This window comes from Muntiacus reevesi, chromosome 11 (assembly GCF_963930625.1).
Source record: "Muntiacus reevesi chromosome 11, mMunRee1.1, whole genome shotgun sequence".
Lineage (NCBI taxonomy): Eukaryota > Metazoa > Chordata > Mammalia > Artiodactyla > Cervidae > Muntiacus > Muntiacus reevesi.
Genome location: NC_089259.1, coordinates 11,366,649 through 11,391,015, shown reverse-complemented (window position 1 = coordinate 11,391,015; position 24,367 = coordinate 11,366,649). Strand labels below are relative to the sequence as shown.

The window sequence follows — 24,367 nt, the reverse complement described above, 5'->3', positions numbered from 1 at the left end:
GGGAGAATGGACGCTGTGATGATCAATCAAGCCCACTCGTGAGCCTTGGCAACCACTGCAGGATAGGATCCAAGAGCCAGGTCTCAGCATTTAATGCTTAGTAGTGTTCTAGCTGCTTTCTGTCAGTTTGGGAAGAAGAAATGGGTGAGGGGTTAGCATGGAATCCCACTGAGATCCCCTCAGAGGAAGAGAATGAAGGAGTTGACTGCAAGGTCAATGCTGGGTGGCTGGAAGCCCAGAGGAGCACCCTTGGGGGGCAGACAGGAAAGTACCTCCTCAGTGGGGGGTAGATCTGGAGAAGAACTGGTCAGACGTGCAGAGCAGCTGAGGCCAGAAGAGACAGAAGCCCCAGGAGAAATACAGAGGCAGACCCTGTGCAGAAACCCTGGACCAGCATCCTAGGAAAAAGATGCTTTGTTCAATCCAGGAAGATAAGCAAGGATCTTTCTTCCCTATTTCTGTATCCATCCTTTGACACCAGCCCTCTTTTTTTAAACATAATTTTATTTATCTTGGCTGTGTTGGGTCTTCATTGTAGCGCAGGCTGTTTCTAGTTGCAGTGAGTGGGGGATACTCTCTCGCTGTGATGTGACGACTTCTCATTGTGTTGACTTCTCTTGTTGCGGAGCACAGGCTCTAGGGCACGCGGGCTTCAGTAGTTGCAGTCCCCAAGTTCTAGAGCATAGGTTCAACAGATGTGGCACACGGGTTTAGCTGCTCCTCAGCATGTAGGATCTTCCTGGATCAGGGCTCAAACCTGTGTCTCCTGCACTAGCAGGCAGATTCTTTACCACTAAGCCACCAGGGAAGTCCCAACACCAGCCCTCTGATAATTTGGTTACTTGGTTTATTTACCTTGATCCTCCAATCAAATTATCCTTACACACTTTTAGCAGTTTGATGAGTTTAAAGGAGAAAAAATAAACTCTTCAGCATCAGTTTTCTCAGCCATAAAGTGGAGGTGATATGTCTAGCTCATAAAGTTATTGTGAAAGCCAAACTAGGTAAAAGGGTTTTTTATCCAATTAGACAGATTTCAGCAAACATAAGTTACTTTATTGCCACTGTTAACATTACTTATCATCATTACAGACTTGAGTGGAAACTCAGAAGAAGTCTTCCCACTGACAGATCTTTCTAGACGTAGCTAATCATGCAAGTTGTTAGAATTGCTTTGGTGCAGTTGTTGGATTGGTTGGCACACGCTGGCATCAGATAATTTCAGATGTGGGTTTTTTTTTTTCCTTCTTTACTTTAGGAATGAAATGACAAATTCCTCCCAGGTGGCAGCAAGAGAATTAAAAGTACAGCCCATCTGCACTCTTGCCTCAAATGGAGGAAAAAAAAAAAGACAGCAAGCCCATTTCAAATGAATCTCTGCCATAAACTCCAGCCCAGCAACAGATGGAATAAAAGCCCCATGAGACAAAACACAACACCCCTAATCCCCAATAAAAAAAAAATGATCAATAAGGCTAAAACACTTTAAAAAAAAAAAAAAAAAAGGAGTTCTTCCAGAATGCTACAGGGTGCCAGGAATCATACCGGGGACAGCTGCTGCTGACAAGGTAGCCTTCAGGGGAAGGTTGCCTGGAGGAGGTTCTTCCACATCTTTGGCAGAACTGAGAGAGGATGTGTGTGCTGGGGGAGGATGGGGGCAGGGAGAGTGACAAGGTGTAGAGAGGAGGAAGAATCATCAAAGTGGATAATGTGGGGCTACACCTAATAATAACTAGTGGTTCCTGGTCATGAGACTAGACATTCAGCAGCTTAAACACGCCATGAGGTCTATGAGTACATAAAATTTGTTGTGCTCACTAATTAGAAATGCTACCAGATGCATTCTGTAAAGGTAAACAGATGTTCAGACATGGCGGAGGAGCCAAAGCAAACATGGAAACCAAGGAAGAGCCAAGAAGAGCAGGAGCCGGTTGCCTTCCTGCTGGGATGGTTCTGGGTACGGTGGTTGCACTTGCAACATCACCGTAGACGGTTCAACAAGAATCAGAAATGTCTGTGGATTCAGTGTATTGACACAGCATCCATGGCTTCGGGAACAAGTTCTTGGTCTTGGGACTCGCCTGGCCCTCGGAAGGAAGACTCCACCTTGCAATGCAGAGGCCTGGGTTCCAATCCTGGTTTGGGAGTTAAGATCCTGCACGCCTCGAGGTCTGGCACAAAACAAACAACAAAAAAGACAGGCCCTCGGTCTAACCCAGTTATGAAGTATAGAGGCCATAACTAAGGACGGCGGGAGAAGTGCTCACCCCTCTGCACGTCTGCGTGGACACACACAGTGGCACGCACTCAGCTCCCTGTGCAAACAGAGACACCTCCTTCCCGTTCCTACAGTCCTGCCTTCTCTCTACAATCCACCAGAAGGACACCGAGCCCAACCCCGCCAGCCCTCAGCTTTGCTGTCCAGGGGTCTTCTCTGACCCTCTCTCAGGGAAGTCACCGGGAAGCCGCTGAGACAGCTCCAGCTCCTCCCTGCTGGTGACTGAGACAGCTCAGAGCATCCTGTCACCCAGAAGCCCTGCCAGGCCCAGCAAGACGCTTCCCTGATGCTGTCTCAGGGGATCCCTGGTCTCTTGATTGGATTTGAATGCCTTGGCTTCATATGTGACAGAATAAACTCAGAGAGACTTTGAAGATACAAATTATTCTGTAACTTCTTTTTAACCACTTGGTCCCACATTTAAATAAGCAGGCCATTTGGAAATGTCTGGTTTCCATGGTTGGAAATGATCAATCTTCAATTTTAGACTGTGTTGGAGACTATTTTTAATATGGATATTTTTTATGTGGATATTGTTTTTAATGTGATTTCATATATATATATACATACATATGAGCATATATATGTGTGTGTGTGTGTATATATATACACACACACACATAAAATTAAATACATTTTAAAACGTGGATTCTTGGAGCAGCCTTTGGTGGCTGAAAGTCTCAGAAGTGCACCCACTAAACCACAATAATCGGACTATGTCGAAAGGATACAGGAGCCAACTTAACAAATCCCCAATATGCAAAGCAGGAGGAATTTGATTAACAAACTACTATTGGATTATAACCCAATATCTATGAGTCCATACTGATATAGTAAAATGATTGAACAGATCAATGGGGGAGAATAGACAAATTCCCTAAGCAGAAGAATCCCAGTTCTACTCCCCCAGCAAGGAGGTGGACTATATATAACTCCCCACTCTCTCAGTGTGGGCTACCCACAATGACTTCCTTTCAAAAAAATACAGTATGAAAAGGTGGGGGAAAAGAAAACTTTATAGTGGAGAAACTCGTCAAAACCGGCTCAGCCGGATGATCAAGGTGAACATCAAGCATGAGTCATGTTGATGCTACGAACCCCTGATGGGATGTGATGGGAAGGGCACTTTACCTCTGTGGTCTTCCTTCCCCAAACCCATAACCCCAGTCTCGCCATGAGCAAAACATCAAACAGATCCCAATCGAGAGACAGTCTACAAAACTGTCTCCAGGACTCATCAAAAGGTCATCAGAAATAAGGAAAGTCTGAGAAACCATCACAGCCAGGAGAAGCCAAAGGAGACATTTATCTGACAATCAAATGTAATGTGGTATATCGGACAGGATCCTGTCATGGAAAAAAGGGCATAAGGTGAACAAAATGTGGATGTTAGTTAACACATCAGTATTGGTTCATGAACATTATAACATATGTACCGTATTAGTGTAAGAGCTTAATGAAGAACTGGGTATAGTATAAATGGGAACTTTCGGTGCTATCTTTACAACTTCTCTGTTAACCTAAAACTCTTCTAAAATTAAAAGTTTTGAGAAATTAGGATTCCTGGGCACCCCATTCCCAGAGGTTGTGGTTCAGGAGGTCTGGTGCAAGGCTCGCCCACGGACAGGTGGAGGGAGGGAACCAGGCGATGCCACAGCAGGTAGCCCTGCCATCTTTTAAAAGGCTACCGTCCAGACACATTTGCTTGAAAGTGTGTTAGCGGTAGTCCCTCAGTCATATCTGACTGTTTGTGACCCCATGGACTGTAGCCAACCAGGCTCCTCTGCCCACGGGATTCTCCGAGCAAGAATACTGGAGTGGGTGGCCATTCCCTGCTCCAGGGGCTCTTCCCGACTCAGGGACTGAACCCAGGTCTCCAGCATTGCAGGCAGATGCTTGACCATCTGAGCCACCAGGGAAGCCCCCATATTTGTTTGGAGAGACAAACAAACGGCCGACAAAATGTCTACCTCCCTCCACACTTGAGTACCAGAGGCTCCAAGGTTGAAAATGATGGATTCATGCCTGCCTGGCCCATGAATAACAGTCCAAGTGCCCAGTCACCCTGAAAATGTTGTCCTATTACCCCAGGGCCATTCACCAAAGGACACATTTCCTCAGGTTTTGACAACCCCCAATACGATCACATTCACTGTGTTACGCTTTAAACCGCGATGGTGATAACACACTGTCCTCTGGCTTCCAGCCCTGCGAGCTAGCAAGACAAAGAAAATAAAAGAGGAAACAAAAGACATTGCTTCCAGCAGCCCTCAAACTGAACACAACATCACATGGCCAAAGTTATGCGTTCACGAGGTGGGGAGCAGGGACGGGGTTTGTCTGTGTATACCTTCAAAGCTTGATCCACCAGGGCTTAGTTGTACATGGTCTCATGGTACACTTCAAAGCCCTAGGATATTTACTCTACATGTGGTCCATTCAGAGAAATACAATTTTAACTAAGGAGTGTCTTCAATTTTAAATAGGAGCCTTGAGACTATTGCATTTGTTTAGTCAGATAGCGAAGGACAGGAAGGACTGGCGTGCTGCAGTCCATAGGGGCACAGAGTCGGACACAACTTAGTGACTGAACAGGTTAGAGAGGATAAACATGCATGGCTATTAGAAATCTTACTGTAACGTTAGAAGAGATTGTTAGTGTCTGCTATGGAGTGGTCGGAGTATCTGTTATCCCTCTGTGGATAGGGAATGCCTTGACCTCTTTCTTCATATAGTTTGTTTTCTTACTGGGCAAATTATTCACTTCCTGCAAATATGAAATTTCCATATTGACAGAATGGTTAGTTACTCCCAGCCCATATCATTTGCCTTAACTTACAGGCTTTGCTGAAGCATCAGGAAAGACATAACTCTGTGTGTGTGTGTGTGTATGTGTGTGTGTTTAACCAAAACAGCCGCATCGCTTGCTGAAGACAGCCCTGTGAGCAGGGCAATGAATGTGAACATACGCTGTCTTCAATTACCTGGTCATCAGCACTTTCTTACTGGTCACCCGGCCCCAGCATGGTGATCAGACTAATGAGCTTATCCTGTGTACCAGCAACAGTCTCCCAGACAACGTTTTCATGACTAGTTTGCTTCCTCCCTCCTGGGAATGAATTGTAACACTCTCTCTTTTTGACTAAAAGGCAATAAATTCTGAGCCTAACCAACCTCAGAGGAGGGCTAACGGTAATATCCGACAGGACAGCCGTCTTTCAGAGGGCCCATGATTATGTTTGCTTTTGGAAAACAGCCTAGAATTGGAGATTTGGGGTCTGAAATAGAGAACCACGGAAAAAAATTCATTGAAGAACTTCAGTCCACATCCACGTTGCCAACCTCAAATGATGAGTTTCCATATAGAAAACAAAAATAAAGACAAGGACAAGATAAAGTTTATGACATGAATCATCAGAACCAAGTAACCAGGATATTTCCGTCCACAAGACCTCAAAACAGACTCAAATAGCACTGAAATCAATTGCATTTCCCCATTTTTAATGGCACAAATTTCATTTGACTTAAGCAAATGATATCATATGGTGGGGTGGGGAACAGTGACATTTAGCTACATGCAATCATGGTGGACAATTTCCAATATGACATTTTTGACCTCTAATAACTTCTGAACCTCCAAAATCCCATGGACAGAGGAGCCGGGTGGGCTACAGTCCATGAGATGGCAAAGAGTTGGACATGACTGAGCAACTAAACAACAATGAATGGTTTTGGGGGTGCTTTCTGTTCTTACAGGATCCCAAAGAAAGCTGATTGTCTTATACGTGGACAGCATACATTTGTATATACAGGTATTCCTGACTTTCATAGCTTCAGTTTTGAATCCCAAAATACTCTGCAAATGCCAAATTCAAGGTTGCAGCTAAGCAACCAATAAGATCCCCAATCCTGTTCCCAGGACACAAATTATTCCTGATATTTAAAGAACGCTTCTAATCACAGTCACTAATTAATCCTCACTGCGCTCGGTACTGATCAATGTAAACATTGGCCTCTTCATCCTGGCATGATGAAGGGAACTACAGGGAAGTAAATTCAGCATGGAGCACATCCATGGTGAGAGAACCAAAATTTCAAATGAAGAGTTTGTCTCTTGGTTCTCAGCTCAAGCCACTTTTCTCGGCGTTACTGAGAAGTTGCCGCAGAGACAAGAAACGGGCCAAGCAGAAATCACTCTATGGAATGGTTCTTGGTACTTAGGCTCGCAGACATCTGAGGCTGCCTCTTGGTTTCTCTTTTTGACATCTTTCTTTGCTGGAAATGCTAACAGACCTTCTCCAGGATGGGAAAGACAGGGGAACAAATACTGGCTAAAAGGGAAAAAGACTCAGTCATTGCATCCTGTTTTCTGTTAGACCACAGTGTCTAGGTCTTTTGGAAAAATTGCTCGAGACAAATTTATCACCTTGTTGTGCCTTGTCAAAGCACCTTCTAGGGTCAGCGGCGTCTGCGTGTGCTCTGCAAACAGTCTCCGCATAAGCTGGCCACTGTATTAGGTGAGGATATAAAGACCCACGAGACACCTTCTCTTCCAGGAAGTCCAGTACAGGAAGATAGAGGGAAGCCTGACCCATCCTCTTGAAAACCTATACCTGAGTGTCCCAGCTCAGCGCTCAGCTGGAGAACTGTCTGCCCTTGAAATGGCCACCTCTTATCCTTCAGATGACAGCAGAAGGGTTGACTCAGAAGCACAATGCAAGTCACAAATGCAAGCCATGTATGTGGTTTAAGTTTTCTACTAGTCACAGCTTTTAAAAGTTATTTTTAAAAAAGTGAAATGCTTTTGAATTATTTTTTAATTTAAATCAATATGTCCAAAAGCAGTATCATTTCAACAGCTAATCAATAAAAATAAATGGTTCGTAATTTTTTTTTCATACTGACTCTTTGAAATCTCTGTATATTCCTCACATAGTACTGATTTTAGACCAGCGGCCTCTCAAGTGGCTACCATGTTGTTTAGCCCAGCTCTAGCACTCTGCCTGGCCTCTCTCTCTCACTCTGGGGAGCTCAAAGCATTTGTTCAAACAAGAAAGTAATGCATGTAGAGACATGGATGGACCTAGATTTTGCCATACAGAGTGAAGTCAGTCAGAAAGAGAAAAACAAATGCCGTGTATTCACACATATATGTGGACTCTAGAAAAAAGGTATATGTGTGTGTGTGCTAGCTGTTCACTCACGACCAGCCCTTGGCAATCCCATGGACTGTAGCCCAACAGCCTCCTCTGTCCATGGCATTCTCCAGGCAAGAATACTGGAGTGGGTAGCCTTTCCCTTCCCCAGGAGATCTTCCCGACTCAGGGATCAAACCTAGGTCTCCTGAATTGCAGGCGTATTCTTAACCATCTGAGCCACCAGGGAAGCCAGAAAAATGGTATAGATGATCTTATTTACAAAGCAGAAACAGAGACACAGACATAGAGAGCAAATATATGGATACCAAGGGGGACAGGGAGGGTGGGAGAAACTGGGAGATTGGGACTGACATATTGATACTCTGTATAAAACAGACAACTAACAAGATCATATTGTGTAGCTCAGGACCTCCACTCACTGCTCCGTGGTGACTGGAATGGGATGCAACTCCAGAAGGGAGAGGATAAGTGCATATGTATGTCTGATTCATTTTGCTGAACTGTAGCAACTAACACAACTTTGTAAAGCAACTGAACGCTATACACCAATAAAAATTAAGTTAAAAAGAAGAACAGGTCATGCATTAGTCTCCTGTCGCTGCTGTAACAAACTGCCATAAATTGAGTGGCTTAGCACAAATTTCGCCCTGCCACAGGTCTGTAGATCAGAAGTCTGACTTCGGTTTCACGAGGCTGAAATCAAAGCGTCATCAGCACTGCGTTTCTTTTAGAAGCTCTGAGGGGGAGCCCACTTCTCTGCCTTTTCCAGCTTCTGGAGATAGTTTGCACCCGTTGGCCCTTGACGTCTTCCTTCACCTTCAAAGCCAGCCATGCCCTGCCTCTCACTCCTCCTCTCTGACCACATCTTGGCCCAACAGCAGCCAAGAAAGGGTCTTCTAATTCAAGAAGGTTAAACTGGCCTACTCGGATATTCCAAGATACTGTCTCCATCTCAACTTCACCACATCTGCAAAGTCCCTCTGGCCATATGAGGTACCATAGTCACAGTTTCTGGGGAGAAGAACTTGAACTTGAGGGGCCACTACTCTATTTACCACAGGTATCAAGTTTTGTTATCCCTTGTTACAGAGAAGAGTAAACATTTAAAATTGAGGACTGGGACTTCCCTGGTAGTCTAATCGTTAAGACTTTGCCTTCCAAAGCAAAGGTTGTGAGTTCTATCCCTGGTGGAGAACGTAAGATCCCACATGTGGAAAAAAAAAAACAAAAAAACCCAAACATAAAACAGAAGCAATATTTTAACAAATTCAATAAAGGCTCTTAAAAATGGCCCACATTAAAAAATCTTAAATATCGTTTCGTAAAAAAAAAAAAAAAAAAGACAGCCTTGATTAAAAATTAATTAACTGATTAAATAGAATTGAGGACTTGGGAGAGAGTCCTTCCTTTTGTTCCCAAGCTCATTTAGATTTCTGCTCTTGGAAAAGAAAGAGAACTACTTTCATGAAGTTCTACCTATGTCTCAGGATGAGTCTTTTCTCTCACAGGCCACTGGCCATTCACTCAAAAAACATCTGAAGGTTTTCTAGATACCAGACACAAGCCAATCCTACAAAATAATCACAACCAAAGGAAAATCATGACATTGGGTGATCATTCTTCTTCAACGTTAAGAATTTTCATATTATTAATAGTATTTTATTTTAAAATCTGCTTACAATATTGGAAGTGAACTAGAAATATGATATCTTCTTGAAAATAGTGTTACTAATTTTCCAAACCTGTAGGTGTGTCTCCTATAGAATATTTTCAACTCTTTAAATAATCATAAATCACTAATGAAAAGAAATAACCAAGGAAAACTCCAAACGAAGAACAAGAATTTTTTTAAAAAACCCTTTATCAGAATAATCAGAATCATTAATAAATGGAGTCAGAGGTCAAGGTGGAAATTAAGCAAAAACCAATGCATCCAATATTTTCATAGGAAAATGGTTTTTTTAAAGACAATATTGTGAAGCAATTGTTTTTATCCACATATATAAATGTATCTTTTGATTCTAAGTTATTACTTGCAACAGCTTTCTGCCAAGAAAGCATGTTGTCTGTTACCTAGCTAATGACCTCAGCACCTTTGGGAATAATTATAAAACCAAACTGGTCAGGGCAGGAACAAACACCAGATCACAAAGTCCAGCCCCCTCACTTTACAAAATAGGAAACAGGCCACACTGGGAGATCTAGTTACTTGCTCAAAGTCCACTAGTGGCTCAGTTGGAGCCAAAACCTCAGCCTCCAAACCCCCAGGACACTGCTTTTCCTTCTGGCCTATTGGAGAGAGGCAGATCTCTCTATCCATCCCTGCATCCATCCATCTCTTCATTCATCCCTCCATCTATTCATTCATCCTTCCATCTATCCATCCATCCTTTCATTTAAGAAACATTTGCTGAGTGCCCACCACATGCCAGACACTGTTCTAGCATTGAGGCCACAACAGAGAAGAAAGCCGGGGGGACCTCTGCCTCAGGATGCATCTCAGGGGTCGCACAGAGTCGGACACGACTTGGTGACTGAACGACAAGGCATCGTGCAAAGCTGTGCTAATTCTTGGGCTTTTTGGCAAGCCGTAGGCAGGGCTGCTCTGCCACCTAGCGGCTCAACGTGAGACTGCAGCCTTAGGACGGCGGCCCCACCAATGTTTCAGCTGGGTTCTGCGGCCCCGTCCCCAAGACTGCCTCTCGTCGTAATAAAGTGCCCGATGCCCCAGGGCTGGCTATGGGGTTTCCCTGCTGTGAACCCCGTGGGAGAGGCTGCGAGGATACCTGCAGGAGAGCAGGGCCTCCAGCCCGCCTGTTCTGTGACGGGTCCAGCCTGGCAGGGGCGCGCAGAGTACCACCGTGGAGAAGCTGCCAAAATGACCACCTCGGCCCGGAGCTCGGGCTTCTGCGGTTCCTGGATCACGAGGCAGCTTCCCGGGAGATCAGCGTTTCCCTACTCCTGGCTGAGGACACACTCGGCCGGGGCGCTGCGCGCTTCTTCAATCCCCAGGCTAATTGATGTCCTTTCACCCGGCACTGCTGCCTGTTGACCGGGCTAGCTCTGGCTTAAAGCCTTCCTGCGTCCTTCCCTCCCGACCCCACCGCCCTCCATCCCCTCCCGTAGACCCAGTCCCTTTGCAGGGCCACAGGCACTTCTTGCTACAACCTCAGAGTAAGAGCGGACAGGGCTTCCCGGGAGGCGCGGTGCAGGAGACACAGGTTCCATCCCTGGGTCAGGAAGCTCCCCTGCAGGAGGCAATACCCACTCCAGTATTCTTGCCTGGAGAATCCCATGGACAGAGGAGCCTAGGTGGGCTACAGTCCACGCTCGGTCCCTCAGACGTCCGACTGTTTGTGACCCCATGGACTGCAGCCCGAGAATACTGGACTGGGTTGCCATTGCCTCCTCCAGGGATCTTCCCGATCCACGGATGGAACCCGCGTCTTCTGCCTCTCCTGCACTGCAGGCGGCCACGAGGTAGTAAAAGAATCGGACACAATTAGTGGCTAAACAAGAGTGGGTAAACCCAGCTTGTGTCAGCAGCTGGCGTGGAGTCCAGATGTGGGAATACAGACCAGGAAATGCAAGACAGACGTAGAGATAAGACAGCCATGGCTTCTCTTCCCTCCTCTCCATAGACAGCAGTCTCCTCCCTCACTGCCACCTACCCCAACTCTAAAAGGCTGACAAGCAGAAATCCTTGGTAATGTGTACCTTTTCAGGGCACAATTTGGGAAACAGAGACATTTTCAGCTTTCTTCCCTTAATCTTCAGTTGTGCTTAAAAACTGAATCTTTCTTCAAAGTTGTTTTTAGAAACATTTGAGAAAACACCTAATTAATATGCCCCACAACCTCTTTGAACAAATTATGTTGAGTAATCTATTTTGAATGAATATTTTGGGTGTGAAATTTTACAGCGTTATATAAAGCATGTGTATAATTTGAAGAAAAATAATAAAGTGAACATTCAGGGATCTACCTCTGATAAATAGAACATCACTGGTACCTTAGAACACTATTACATTCTCTCCCTATCCAAGTCCCATCTCCACGGTAACTCACTATCCTGTTTTGTATTAATTACTCCCTTACAGTTCTACACACATGTACACATATTTGACTATTAAGTGGCTGTATGGGACTTCCCTGGTAGCCCAGTGGTTAAGAATTCCCTGCCAATGCAGCGAACACGTGTTCAGTCCCTGGTCTGGAAGATTCCACGTCGCGGAGCAACTAAGCCCTTGCACAAATAGAGTCCAAGAGCCCTAGAGCCGTGCTCGAGAGAGGCCGCTGCAGTGAGAAACCCATGCCCCTCGACAAGAGAGTAGCCTCCAGTCACCACAAACAGAGAAAGCCTACATGCAGCGACGAAGACCCAGCACAGCCGAAAGTACAGTAAAAAATTTTTTAATGAATGCATGGTATATATACATATCTGTGTGCACGCATGCTCAGTCGCCATGTCGGACTCTTTGTGACAGGCTCCTCTGTCCATGGGATTTCCCACGCAAAAATACTGGAGTGGGTTGCCATTTCCTCCTCCAGAGGATCTTCCCGATCCAAGAATCAAACCCACATGTTCTGCGCCTCCTGCATTGGCAGGCAGGTTCTTTACCACTGAGCCACCTGGGAAGCCCACACATGTATGTGTAGATGTATATATTACAACATAATTCAGTCATCATAGAGGATTCCACAACTCCCTTGTATGCCAAAATCTACAGATGCTGACATCCCTTATATAAAGTAGTGTAACCTAATATTTTGGCAACCCACTCTAGTGTTCTTGCCTGGAGAATCCCAGGGACGGGGGAGCCTGGTGGGCTGCCGTCTATGGGGTCGCACAGCGTCGGACACGACTGAAGCGACTTAGCAGCAGCAGCAGCCTAATATTTGCACTTAACCTATGCACATCTTCCTGTATACTTTAAATCAACTCTAGATCACTTATAATACCTAATACAATGTAAATACAAAGCAAATTATTGTAAACACAATGTAAATACTATGTAAATAGTTGTAGACATGCAGCAAATTTAAGTTTTGCTTTCTGGAACTTTTTAGGTTTTTAAAGAGGTATTTTCAATCTGCAGTTGGTTGGAATCCAGGGGCACGCAACCCACAGATATAGAGGGTCAACTGAACATAGTTTTGCCTGTGTTTGAACTTTATGTAGATGGATTCACTCTTTTATATTCTTCTGTAACTTACTTCTTTGGCTGTTTTTGCAGTGTGTCTATGTTGAAGCATCTATCTGTCTTCCTTCTTTACCACTGTGGACTATTCCATTGGATGAACATATCATAACATACTATTGATGAACACTGTACACATCTCCTGGTCTTCATAAGCAAGATTTTCTCAAGAACTTTCATCTAAGGGTAGATGTGTCACAGGGCACACACAAGTCCACCTTGTAATCATCCTTTTCCAAAGCAGTTGTCCTCATTTCACAGATCAGGTTGCCCTGCACACAGACCAGGATGTCCCTGGAAGGAGTTTACTGGGAGGGTACTCTCAGGAACAACTGTGAGAGATGAGGGAAGCGAGATTTAGATCTACCATCTTATTTTGTGCTTTTCACTTTTTGCCCCAGTTGTTTTTCTATTTTTTCTTGGCTTCTTTTTTTCTCCACTAGTTTTAAATATATATAAAGTTTATATTCTTTTACTGGTAATCCTAGAAATTTATTTTAGCTTGCTGCTTGAATAATCTGGAAAAGTAGACAAGTATGTGTAAGCTCTTCCTGGGAAATCTAATATGTATATTGTTTTTACTGAAGAATTGTTAGGTTTTTTTAAACTGTGAGTGGTTCATCCATCATTTCTAGAAAATTCCCAACAATCATCTTTTCAGCTATTGAGTCTGTTCATGCCCTATTCTCCTTTTACTAGTTCTCCTTTCCCTCGAGGTCACTTAACTTATAATCACATCTTTGTCTTTCTACATTGCATTCTGGACAATTTTTTTCAATTCAATATTCTACACCATGACTAATCTATTAAACTCTTAACATTGAGTTTTTCGGCTCCATTATTTTTTTAATTTTAGAATTTTTTACTTGTTTTTTAAAACTATTTCCTTGCTTTCTGCTGTTTTTAATTCAAGTTCCTGATATATAATAATTTTTATCACAAAAAATTCATCCTTTCAAATATAAAATTCAGTCATCTTTATTCAGAGTTGTATAACCACTTGTTATGGTTTTTTAGTTGCTAAGACATGTTGGACTTTCAGTCGCTAAGTCGCAAAAGTCCATCTCTTTGCAACCCCGTGGACTGCAGCACACCAGGCTTCCCTGTCCTTCACTATCTCCTAGAGTTTTCGCAAACTCAAGTCCATTGAGTCGGTGATGCCATCCAACCATCTCATCCTCTGTCGTCCCCTTCTCCTCCTGCTTTCAATCTTTCCCAGCATCACTATCTTTTCAAATGAGTTGGCTCTTCACATCAGGGGTCCAAAGCATTGGAGCTTCAGCTTCAGCATCAGTCCTTCCAGTGAACATTGATGGTTGATGTCTTCAACCACCACCTCTGTACAATTCCAGAACATTTTCATCACCCAAAAGAAACCCTGCACCCATTAACAGTTATTCTCCATTCCCTTCTTTCTCCAGACCCTGGAAACAATTAACTGCCACTATGGATTTGCTTATTCTGGACATTATATATAAATTGCATCACACAACATGTGACCACTTGTGTCTGCCTTCTTACACTTAGTATAGCATTTTCAAGGTTCATCCATGTTGTAATGTGTATCGCTACTTCATTCCCTTTAATGACTGAATAATATTTTATGGATAAACATTTTGTTTATTCATCAACTGACAGTTGTTTCTACTTTGGGACTGTTATGAATAGTTCTATAAATATTCATGCACAAGTTTTTGTAGAGATCTGTATTTTCATTTCCCTTGAGAATCTCCTTAGGAATAGAATTGTTGAATTATATAACTTTGACTTTTTGAGGAACTGCTCACATGACAGTTAGCCTATCAAGTCTCACGAAAGATTTTTAACTTGAGTTACTGCCAAAGTTCTAGAGAAGTTTTCTTCCAATCCTCAGGGTGGGAGAGTTGTTCTCCCAGCCCCAACTTCACTTTTATACTCTGGGTGTAGTCATCTGAGGTCTTCGCTTTGGTCATGCCCAAAAGTTTGGTGTGATGGTTAAGGAAAAACGCTTCAGTTTGGCTAGGCCACAGGGCCAGATACTTGGTCAAACACATCTAGAGTGCAGGTATATTTACCTGAAAAGGAATTCTTTTTAATGAGATGAAGATTCAAATCAATAGATTTTGAGTAAAGCAGATGACACTGCATTGTGTGGGTGGGCCTCACCCAGCCAGTTGAAGATCTTACGAGAAAACTGACTGAAGTCCCCTTCCTCTAAAAGAGGGAATTCTTCCAGCAGACTGCCTCTGGACTGCAGCTACATCAACTCTTCCCTGGGTCTCCAGCCTGCTGCCTGCTCAGCAGATTTTGGACTTGCCAGACTTCACAATCATGTGAATTAATGCTTTAAAATAAATCCTTCTGTGGTACATATACACAATGGAATATTACTCAGCCATTAAAAAGAATACATTTGATTCAGTTCTAATGAGGTGGATGAAACTGGAGCCTATTATACAGACTGAAATAAACCAGAAAGAAAAACACCAATACAGTATACTAACGCATATATATGGAATTTGGTAACGATAACCTTCTATGTGAGACAGCAAAAGAGACACAGATGTATTGAACAGTCTTTTGGACTCTGTGGGAGAGGGTGAGGGCGGGATGATATGGGAGAACGGCATTGAAACATGTAAATTATCATCTGTGAAGTGAAGTGAAGTCACTCAGTCGTGTCCGACTCTTTGTGACCCTCTGGACTGTAGCCTACCAGGCTCCTCTGTCTGTGGGATTCTCCAGGCAAGGATACTGGAGTGGGTTGCCATTTCCTTCTCCAGGGATCTTCCCTACCCAGGGATCAAACCCGGGTCTCCTACATTGCTGGCAGACGCTTTACAGTCTGAGCCACCAGGGAAGCCCATCATATGTGAAATGAACTGCCAGTCCAGGTCTGATGCATGAGACAGGGTGCTCAGGGCTGGTGCACTGGGATGACCCAGAGGGATGGGATGGGAAGGGAGGTGGGAGGAGGGATCAGAATGGGGAACACATGTACACCCATGGAGGATTCAAGTCAATGCATGGCAAAATGGCAAAAACCAATACAATATTAGAAAGTAAAATAATAAATAAATTTAAAAAAATTATTTTCAACAGAAGATAAATAGGTATCGATAGATACAGATAGATATAAATAGACAAGTATCAATAGATATCAATAGATAATATAGATACATGTAAATGCACTCCATGGACAGAGGAGCCTGGCGAGCTACAGTCTAGGGGTCGCAGGAGTCAGAGACAATTTGGCAACAACATGTATTTTTACAGGTGGTTTCATCATGTTTTTGTATTTTGGTTTTTAATTATGGTGAAACAATGTAGTGTGATGAGTAGAACTTAGGCTTTGGAGCCTGGCAGATCAGGGCATCACCACTATGCCTGCTGTAAAAAATTTTCAACTTCTCTGAGCCTGAGTTTTCTCATAGGAAAAATAGGTATCATAACAAGATTGATGACTGGATTCGATGACATGGAATGTTTGCCATAAAGGTAAATAGGATTATTATGTGAACAAGTGTTGCATTTGGGTGGCTCCTTTCATTTTCTATTTTAACTATTTTTTAAAATGTTGCTAACCCTGTTTCCTTAGAGTTCAATTTCCTTCTTAGGAAAATAGTATCCACTTCAGTAGTTTTTCTTCTCAGCAGAGGTAAACATAAACTCTTTCAGTCTATTGGGAATTACGTTAATTTTTATGATCACTCTTGAAAAATAGCTTAGAAAAATATGAACTTCTGGATCTGATGGTTAACCAGCACTTTGAAGTTATTCTCTTTCAGCACACAACTGTTGAGCAGACTGCTAATTGAACTCTTGTGCCACCTCAAAAAGTCAGGAAGCCACAGTTTGTCATTCCTTTCTCCATATAAAATGCCTCATTAAAATAGATACTATATCTCTGGTATTCCATCATGCCCGCCGGATAGTTCTGTTGAAAAAGGAAATGTAAACCTGAATCTGCTCCTGGTAAACCCAGGCTGGCTTCCCCTTCTTTCATCTCTACATGCTCTTAATAATTAGGATCTGTTCTCTGTTCAAGAGCAATAAAGTCACCAAGTCTGTAATTTCTAGACTCTCCTTCCCATCTCTGCACAATCCTGGAGAGGTGAAGAGCTGCTAGAGAATCATTCAGATTTTCTAAACACATCAAGTAAATCATCTGCTTTAAGTCAGTTTGCATCTCAAACACCTATAGGGCCCCAAAGTGCAGCATGTCCGGCCACAGGCCAAGAGAAACACAAGGCTGGACCACAGGAGCAACCATTATGCAGCCCCTGTCAAACTGCTGCCTCACGGGAGTCCAATCAGAGCACGTGTGCGTGCAAAGTCGCTTCAGTCGACTGTTCCAACTCTCTGCGAGCCAGGGGACTGTAGCCCACCAGATTCCTCTGTCCATGCGATTCTCCAGGCAGGAACATGGAGTGGCTTGCCAAGCCCTCCTCCAGGGGACCTTCCTGACCCAGGGATCAAACCAGTGTTTCTCGTGTCTTGTGCACTGCAGGCGGGTTTCTTTACCACTAGCAGCACCCGGAAGCCCCCAGTCAGTACTCCAGGGCATCCAACGCTTCAAGAGGTGCTGAAATACAGAACCTATTTAAGTGTGAAATCTCATTATTTTTAAGCATTGGCAATTGTTTTAAAAATCAGATCTCACATTGGACCAAAGCAGAAGCTTAACAGTGGGCTGAATCCAGAACACAGGAGTCCAGTTTTAATCCCTTGCTCTAAACTAAAAAATCGAAGTGTCTTTTTAAAATATGACATGGGGCAGATGACGGGGAGAGGCAGGAAGACCTAAAACATCAAATATGAAGCTCCAATCCTCTTGAAATGTCTCATCTTTTTCCAATCTAAAATATTACCCTTCTTGCTCCAGAGCACAAAAGTAAAATGAGCGAGGTGATTACAAAACTACAAAGGACAGAGGAAAAAAAATACAACCACCACTCCACTCCCAAAAGGGCAGCCTTCCTGAACTCTTGTTTCTGCTGTAAATGATGCTGCTAAAGGCTCTTAGGGTTTTACTCCAACCCTCTTTGCATAATAGCACCAACAGTATATTCATCCTGGGATATGTGGCTCTTCCATCTTTCATATTTTAAATGTGAGGTAGTTTGTAGGTAGTTTGTGAGGTAGACCATTTGTCTCTCATCCTCCCTCCTTATCCCAGCTAAAACACAGATTACAAATGCTAAGAGAAAAAAATGCAACCACCACTGCACTCCCAAAATGCAACTTCCTAAACTCTTTACTGTTTCTGCTGTAAAGGATGCTGCAAAGTTATTCAAATGTCATTTGTCACAAGGTCCCATTCCTTTTGAAATCTTTCTCCTCTTTGGAATTACAGTCAAAAGAATATCATTTCAGAGCATTTTGTTTTCTTGGTTCCTGAGATGTACTCATAGCCAAGCCATTATTGTTTCCTAACATTTTGAAACATTCATGAAAAGCTAGAAAATCACTAATTCCAAGGCTGAAGACACTTAACATCAAATTCCATTAGTAACAAATAATCAAGCACCTAGCTTTGAAGTGCCTGATAGCATAACAAAGGTCTGATCTCTATACCCTACCGAAGAAGTGCTCAGTCCAGGCTGGAGAATTCCCTAACACACTTACATTCAAGGCAATCACAATACTCATTTTGCACCAAAATCCAAAAAGCAAACAGCCTGTCAAGTCATCCTGTCAGCATTCAGAGGAACTCTAATAAGAACTTAGGATTCAGTGTCCAATTAAAAATACTCTAGCTTCTGTTCTTCTTTAAAATCATGTCAGAAACACAGAGGGTGTTTGATGAACCTTCTATGCTTTTGTTTTAGTTCAGTATTGAGTGTGTTAACAAGATACTACAGATTGAAAACCAAAGTCAGGCATCTCTTAAGTTTATTGGGAAATTCTTAATTGGGAGAGAAAGATCACAGACTTAAACAATTGGAAAAAATAAAAGAACAATTGATTGCAAATTATCACAAAGGTAATTTCTGAAATGTTTATTTTTGAGCCACTGCAAAAACAAAATTTTAGTGCATCCTGAAGTTCATATTTTGATAAATAAACAAATTACTGAAAAAGCAAAAGAAAAAAGTTACTGTTATACAAGATCTTAACGGAATAATTCAGCACAGTCAAATAAACAGTTATAATTATTCAAAGTTGCTTTTGCTTTATAGCTGGTATATTAAACAAGAATGTGAATTATTACTATTAACACTGCACAAGTAACAAAAGGTAGCAAATCCAGCAATATTAAAACCTGATATTAAATAGTGTTCAAACATTACAACAAAAAACAAAACAATGAACTTCTAGAACTATGATTCTACCCATGTGAAAGGAATGTACACGTATGATAGGAAAAAAATAAATAAATAAAGTGACAAGTGTGACCAACACTGCATCTGCATCTCCAGAGCAGGAATACGGTGAGTCAATATATGCAGGGCCTCAAACAAGAGTGAGAAAAAACGCATTTCACTTGAGCACAGCTTTGTAATTCCCACGGGAGCTCTACTTCTCTTGTGCTGGTGACAGGTGGACAGTTTGAAATGAAAAGGATTTTCCCTACATCCTGAATATGGATGCATTATTATTTTTCTTAATTCTGGGGAAAGTTTCCCTTGGGAAAAAAAAATTTAAAGCAACAGACTGATGGAAAATTGATCATTTTAATTGTGAGAGAGTAATATTTACTAATCTGAATCTAGATCCTGGTAATGAGTCAAGGTTAAACACCTGCATCTGGGGAATGTGCATGATATTAAACCACGTGGGTAAACCATCTTTTACTTTATACCTGGTGCATTTAATAAGTAACTTAACTTCTCCTACCAGCAAAATAAAACCTTTATTTAAGCAAAATGAAAGTATTATGAGTTAAATTAATTCATATCAAATATCTAAAAGGGTAAATGGAATGGTTGTCAAACTATGAAGATGTTATCACATATATTCACTAAGTAAATGTTCTCAAAGATTTTAAAACTCCATTAAACCATTAAACTGTGTTAAACCATCCCATAGATACTGTAATTTTCTTCTGTGATTTATAAACGAATCATTCCTTCTGTGAAAATCAGGAAATAAATCAAAATCAAAATGAGTTAATACCCCAAATATAAATGGAATTTTACACTTGGCTTGGAAAAAAAAGTTCTCTGAAACAATATTCTAAAAACCCCGTCCAAGTCCTCCTTCACTTTTTTTTTCACAGTTCTCCAATGGTTCTGAAACTGATAAACAGAAAATTCAACCCAAAGCACGTCACAACTTTTAACAGTTCTGAATAAGACATGATATTTCATAAGGGCCAAAGTATGCAGAATGGCACTATTACAGTATCATAATAAAATTACATCAAATAGATTTTTAACAAAATAAGACAGAGTCATCCTCAACAAACAGATCTGTTCTGAAGGCTAAGCAACCAAATAGATCTACATCTTTGGAAAAATCACAAAGTGCCTTTAAACAAAGTAAGTTTAGACTGTTCTTGATTAAAAGATACTGTTCTAAACTCCAAAGTTCTCTCTCTATATAAGGAAGCTTAACTCCCACTTCTTTTCACATTTGCCAACGTTTAACATTTTTCTCTACATCCCTGCACTGAACCAATACTTGTGGAGCTCCACTGTGATCAGTACTATACACGCTAGTGTCCGAGGACTGGTCTGCTGGGCCACAGTGGCTGAACAGGGAACTCGGAATCCAGCACAGCTCCAGAAAACGAACAAAAACAAAGACAGGAGGAAAACCTTACCATACAGGAAATCAACATTTTCAAGTAAGAGTTTTACAGAACATATTGTCATTTTAGCTTAAAAGAAATTCAGAACTGCTGTTAATAACACCCGTACACACACTAAAGATACCAAATTTGATAGCTATACACTTGTAAAAATTCAACCTAAGCTTAACAATCAATTAATTTATGTTATATCAACCTGCTTCCTAACAATTAAGAACCTAGTCCAGTGCTGCTGCAGATCAAATTCTAAGCTAAAGACAGACTCAAATCTGCTTACATACATTTCCTACATTTCTCCAACCTTAAAAAATACCCGAAGAAACTTTAGAAAAATTTATTTTTAAGGCCTGTTCTATTTCTTCATCTTAAATTGAGAAAAATAGAAGCTTCTGTAAGTGTAACCTCAAAACATTTAAATAGATTTTGGCATTTTTCTTAAGAAGCAATTATTTCTCTGCCATAACTATAATTCAAATCAAGGCAAGTGCCCTGTTCCTTGTCCCCTGGCAGGTGCTACTGTCCTCAATACTTTGTGCAGCTTCCAGAAGAGTCAGTTCTCAGGAAAAAAAGAAAAAGTGAGAGCAAAACCAAAGCCTCCAACAAAAAAATGATTTCCTCTCAATTAAAAATCTGCTAATGGAAGAAACAAAAATTCACACGCACATACCCTCATATAAAACACAATCCTGGTCCTCCATTCAAGTCAACTCACAGTTACTAAAGACGAGTGGTACAAAATGCAGAGTCCAAGAAAGACCGTATCAGAGGACTTTACAAAATAGTAGATACATTTTACTGGGGAAGGGGTTGGTGGGAAGGTCCCATTTTTTCTAGAAAAAGCTTATCCCTGCTAAAGTGGAGTTTTAATTTAAAAATCCTTGCTAAAGGATTTTTTAAAAATCCCAACAGAGAAAACAATTATTGGGCTCCTCTAAACGCATTTCCAAATGAACATTAAGTTTTAAAATTTCAACATGTTTTGCACCTTTATTTTCATTTAAAGAATAAATTGGGGACTCAAAATAGTCAAAAAAGAAAAATTCTTACTGCACAATCTTTGTAGACATTTTATTTTACAGCACCTTTTTAATGTTAACAGTGGGTTTGTAACCAGAAAAGAGTGAAATAAAAGAGGGCACCCACCACTAGCAAGGTTAAAGTTCTCCTTTACACACACACACACACACACACATTCTCACTCACTTTCATGCCACAGCAATTGGCAACATTAGCAAATAAGATCATTTAATGAAAGGCTTGGGAAACTATCATTTATAGTATTTATAGAAACCTAAACTACTGTTTATAAGAAATTAAACAACTAGGGGGATTCAAAAAAATACCAATAGCTGAACCATGAAAATAAAATTGACCTTTAAAAATAGAAAAAGATGTCAGAAAAATAAATTAGCCTCAATGCTGTTTTTTCGATGTCAGATTTTGTTATTAACAGGAAACCATTTGCTTGAAAAGGAGTAAAATTATAACTCTTTATCCCTGGAACCCACCTTCAGCCACCTCCGTGCAATTTCTAGCAGCACTATTTGGATGCGAAAAGAACGCCGTCAGTCAATGTTCCTGAAAGTCTCACAGTCAGACCTCCCTTCAAATTCATGTTCTTAGGGTCTTAACACAGTGCACATGTGTACAGAAGAATAAATGAAGATAATATATGACAGATTACGAAAGTATGAACTATATACACCATATGATGACACTACACACTTAATAAGCGCTATTTACTTTCCTCCCAATTCACGTTGAATGTTAATATTCACTACTCAAATTTTACCCTATGCATCTTGATCTGTTTCTTCCTCTCCCAAAACAAATAATAAAATGTACTGGTTTGGAGTTTGTTCTATGCATTTTCCAAGAGCCAATCAAACAGGGACTTGCATCTCTCCTCACTGGACATCTTCTCCATCACCTCATAGTATTTAAGCACGGCCTGCAGGAGGTCTCCCACCTTCCAGCCTTTTTCCTGTAGCCGTCTTGAAAGCTAGTAAAAAAGGAAGATAAGCCAAACATTAACCAAAAGCAATTTTTTAACAATAAAGTTTTCATTTTTATTTAGAACACCAGAAGAAACTGCTGTTTGCAGCAAAATACTCTTTCCCAGTTATAACAAGGTATTCTCCCCTAAACCGCCAGTCATTACACAAATTAAACATTTTTCCTTCCTGGCTTTTATAAATACTCTCCTCCAGAGTGACACTTTGGGATTGTGGGAGCCAGAACCCCACAAACCTCACCCAGCACAGAGTCTGTGTGGGCGTGGAGAGGCTCCATCTCTACAGGAAACTCTGAACTGAACTAAATACATCTGCCACACCCTCAACTGGGAACATAAAATAATAAAAAACGATGTCAAGATTAATAAAAGGATATGGATTTTCCTTCCACAACATACAGTGTGGCTTTCTCCCCTGGAATACGCACTCCAGCCTCAACAGAAACACATAAGAAATGTTCATGTTTCAGAAAAAAAGTAAATAAATATTAAATACTGTGGCAATCATTTTGTAATATGTACAAATATCATTATGTTGTTCACCTGAAACTAATAAGGTGTTATATATAAATTATACCTCATTTTTTTAAGTATAAAAATACAGGTTTAAATAAACTATCATCACTAATCTGAACATGTCTTCAACTCAGATTTTTTCCTATTTAGTTCTATAAAAACTAATTGTAATACAAATATGCTTAACCTTTTCAAAAATAGCTTTACTGTGATATAATTCACATACCACACAATGCACCCATTTAAAACAGACCAGCTAATGATTTTTATTGAATTCACAGAGTTGAATGCAACATCACAACAAACAACATTAGGATACCTTTATTACCCAAAAAAAGTCGTACCTATTAATAATCACTGCCCATTCCTCCCAACCCCGTAAACTCAAGATAATCACTAATCTACTTTCAGTTTATAGGTTCTCCTATTTTGGCCATTTTAATGGAATCACAAAATAAATGGCCATCTGTGACCTGGCTCCTTTCACTTAACATGACTTCAAGGGTCCTCCACCTCCAGGGTGTAGCATGTCTCTACTTCAGTCCTTTTTACTGATAGACAACATTCCACTGCATGGACAGACCACGTTTTATTCATCAGCTAACAGACATTTAGGATGTTTCCACTTTGGCCTATTGCGAATAACACTGCCTTGGACATATGTTTTCATTCCTCTTGGGTACAGACCTAGGTGGAGAATTGCTGGGTTATATAATAATGCTGTGTTTGACTTTCTGAGGAACTGCAAGAATGTTTTCTTAGGTCATGTGGGGATGCGGCTTTCTTACCTCAGCACCATTACACTCAGCTCCGCCTAAGGCCTTCCTTAGCCCTCAATTTATCCAAGACTAAACGACTTGAAAATGCTTGCCTCCATATAGTCAGTTCTAACACTTTTCCTACCCATTCTTTCCCCTTGACAATTCATTTCCTGAACATCCCCTTTCTGTCTTATTTTCTCCCTCTGCCTCTAAACAGAAATCTATGCTGGAAAAATTCAAGAAGTCTAAATAAAAACAAAATACAAAAATCATTTTTTTTATATATCTTTATCACATACTTCTTTCAATAATATTTTTGTAAATTCTGAACCGGAAATCAAGAGTAACTTGACAATTTCTTTTTTGTTATTATTAATCATTTTATATTGGTTATTCTTTGAACTGCTCTACATTATATAGTAAGATTAAATGAAAGTTCTGATAAAGAAAAGTCCTGGACAAAAACCTTAAGGGTGCAAACTAAAAATTTTGGCTAATAATGTAACTGGTACACAGTAAATTATCAATAAAAATATTCTACTAATGCACCTAATCTGAATGTTTTATTATTAGAACCCTACTAAATGCTCAAGGTGAACTATTGTCCCTTATTAAATGTTTATAACCCCTTACTGGCTTTTGCTTATGCTAGCTTCTCATACTAATGACACTGGATTAACAGAAGAAGAGACGTAATTATGCAT

At 41.1% G+C, this 24,367-nt stretch overlaps 1 protein-coding gene across 7 annotated transcripts in view; it reads right to left on the bottom strand.

Annotated features, from left to right (window-relative positions):
* Window positions 1-18,591: 18,591 nt before the first annotated feature.
* AKAP11 (A-kinase anchoring protein 11) overlaps window positions 18,592-24,367 on the bottom strand; it is a 48,251-nt gene continuing 42,475 nt past the window's right edge. For all 7 annotated transcript variants that reach the window (XM_065901598.1, XM_065901604.1, XM_065901599.1 and 4 more), the window contains one exon: window positions 18,592-22,374. In XM_065901598.1, the coding sequence (XP_065757670.1) occupies window positions 22,234-22,374 (141 nt within the window). In that variant the 3' untranslated portion in view covers window positions 18,592-22,233. The remainder of the gene's footprint in view (window positions 22,375-24,367) is intronic.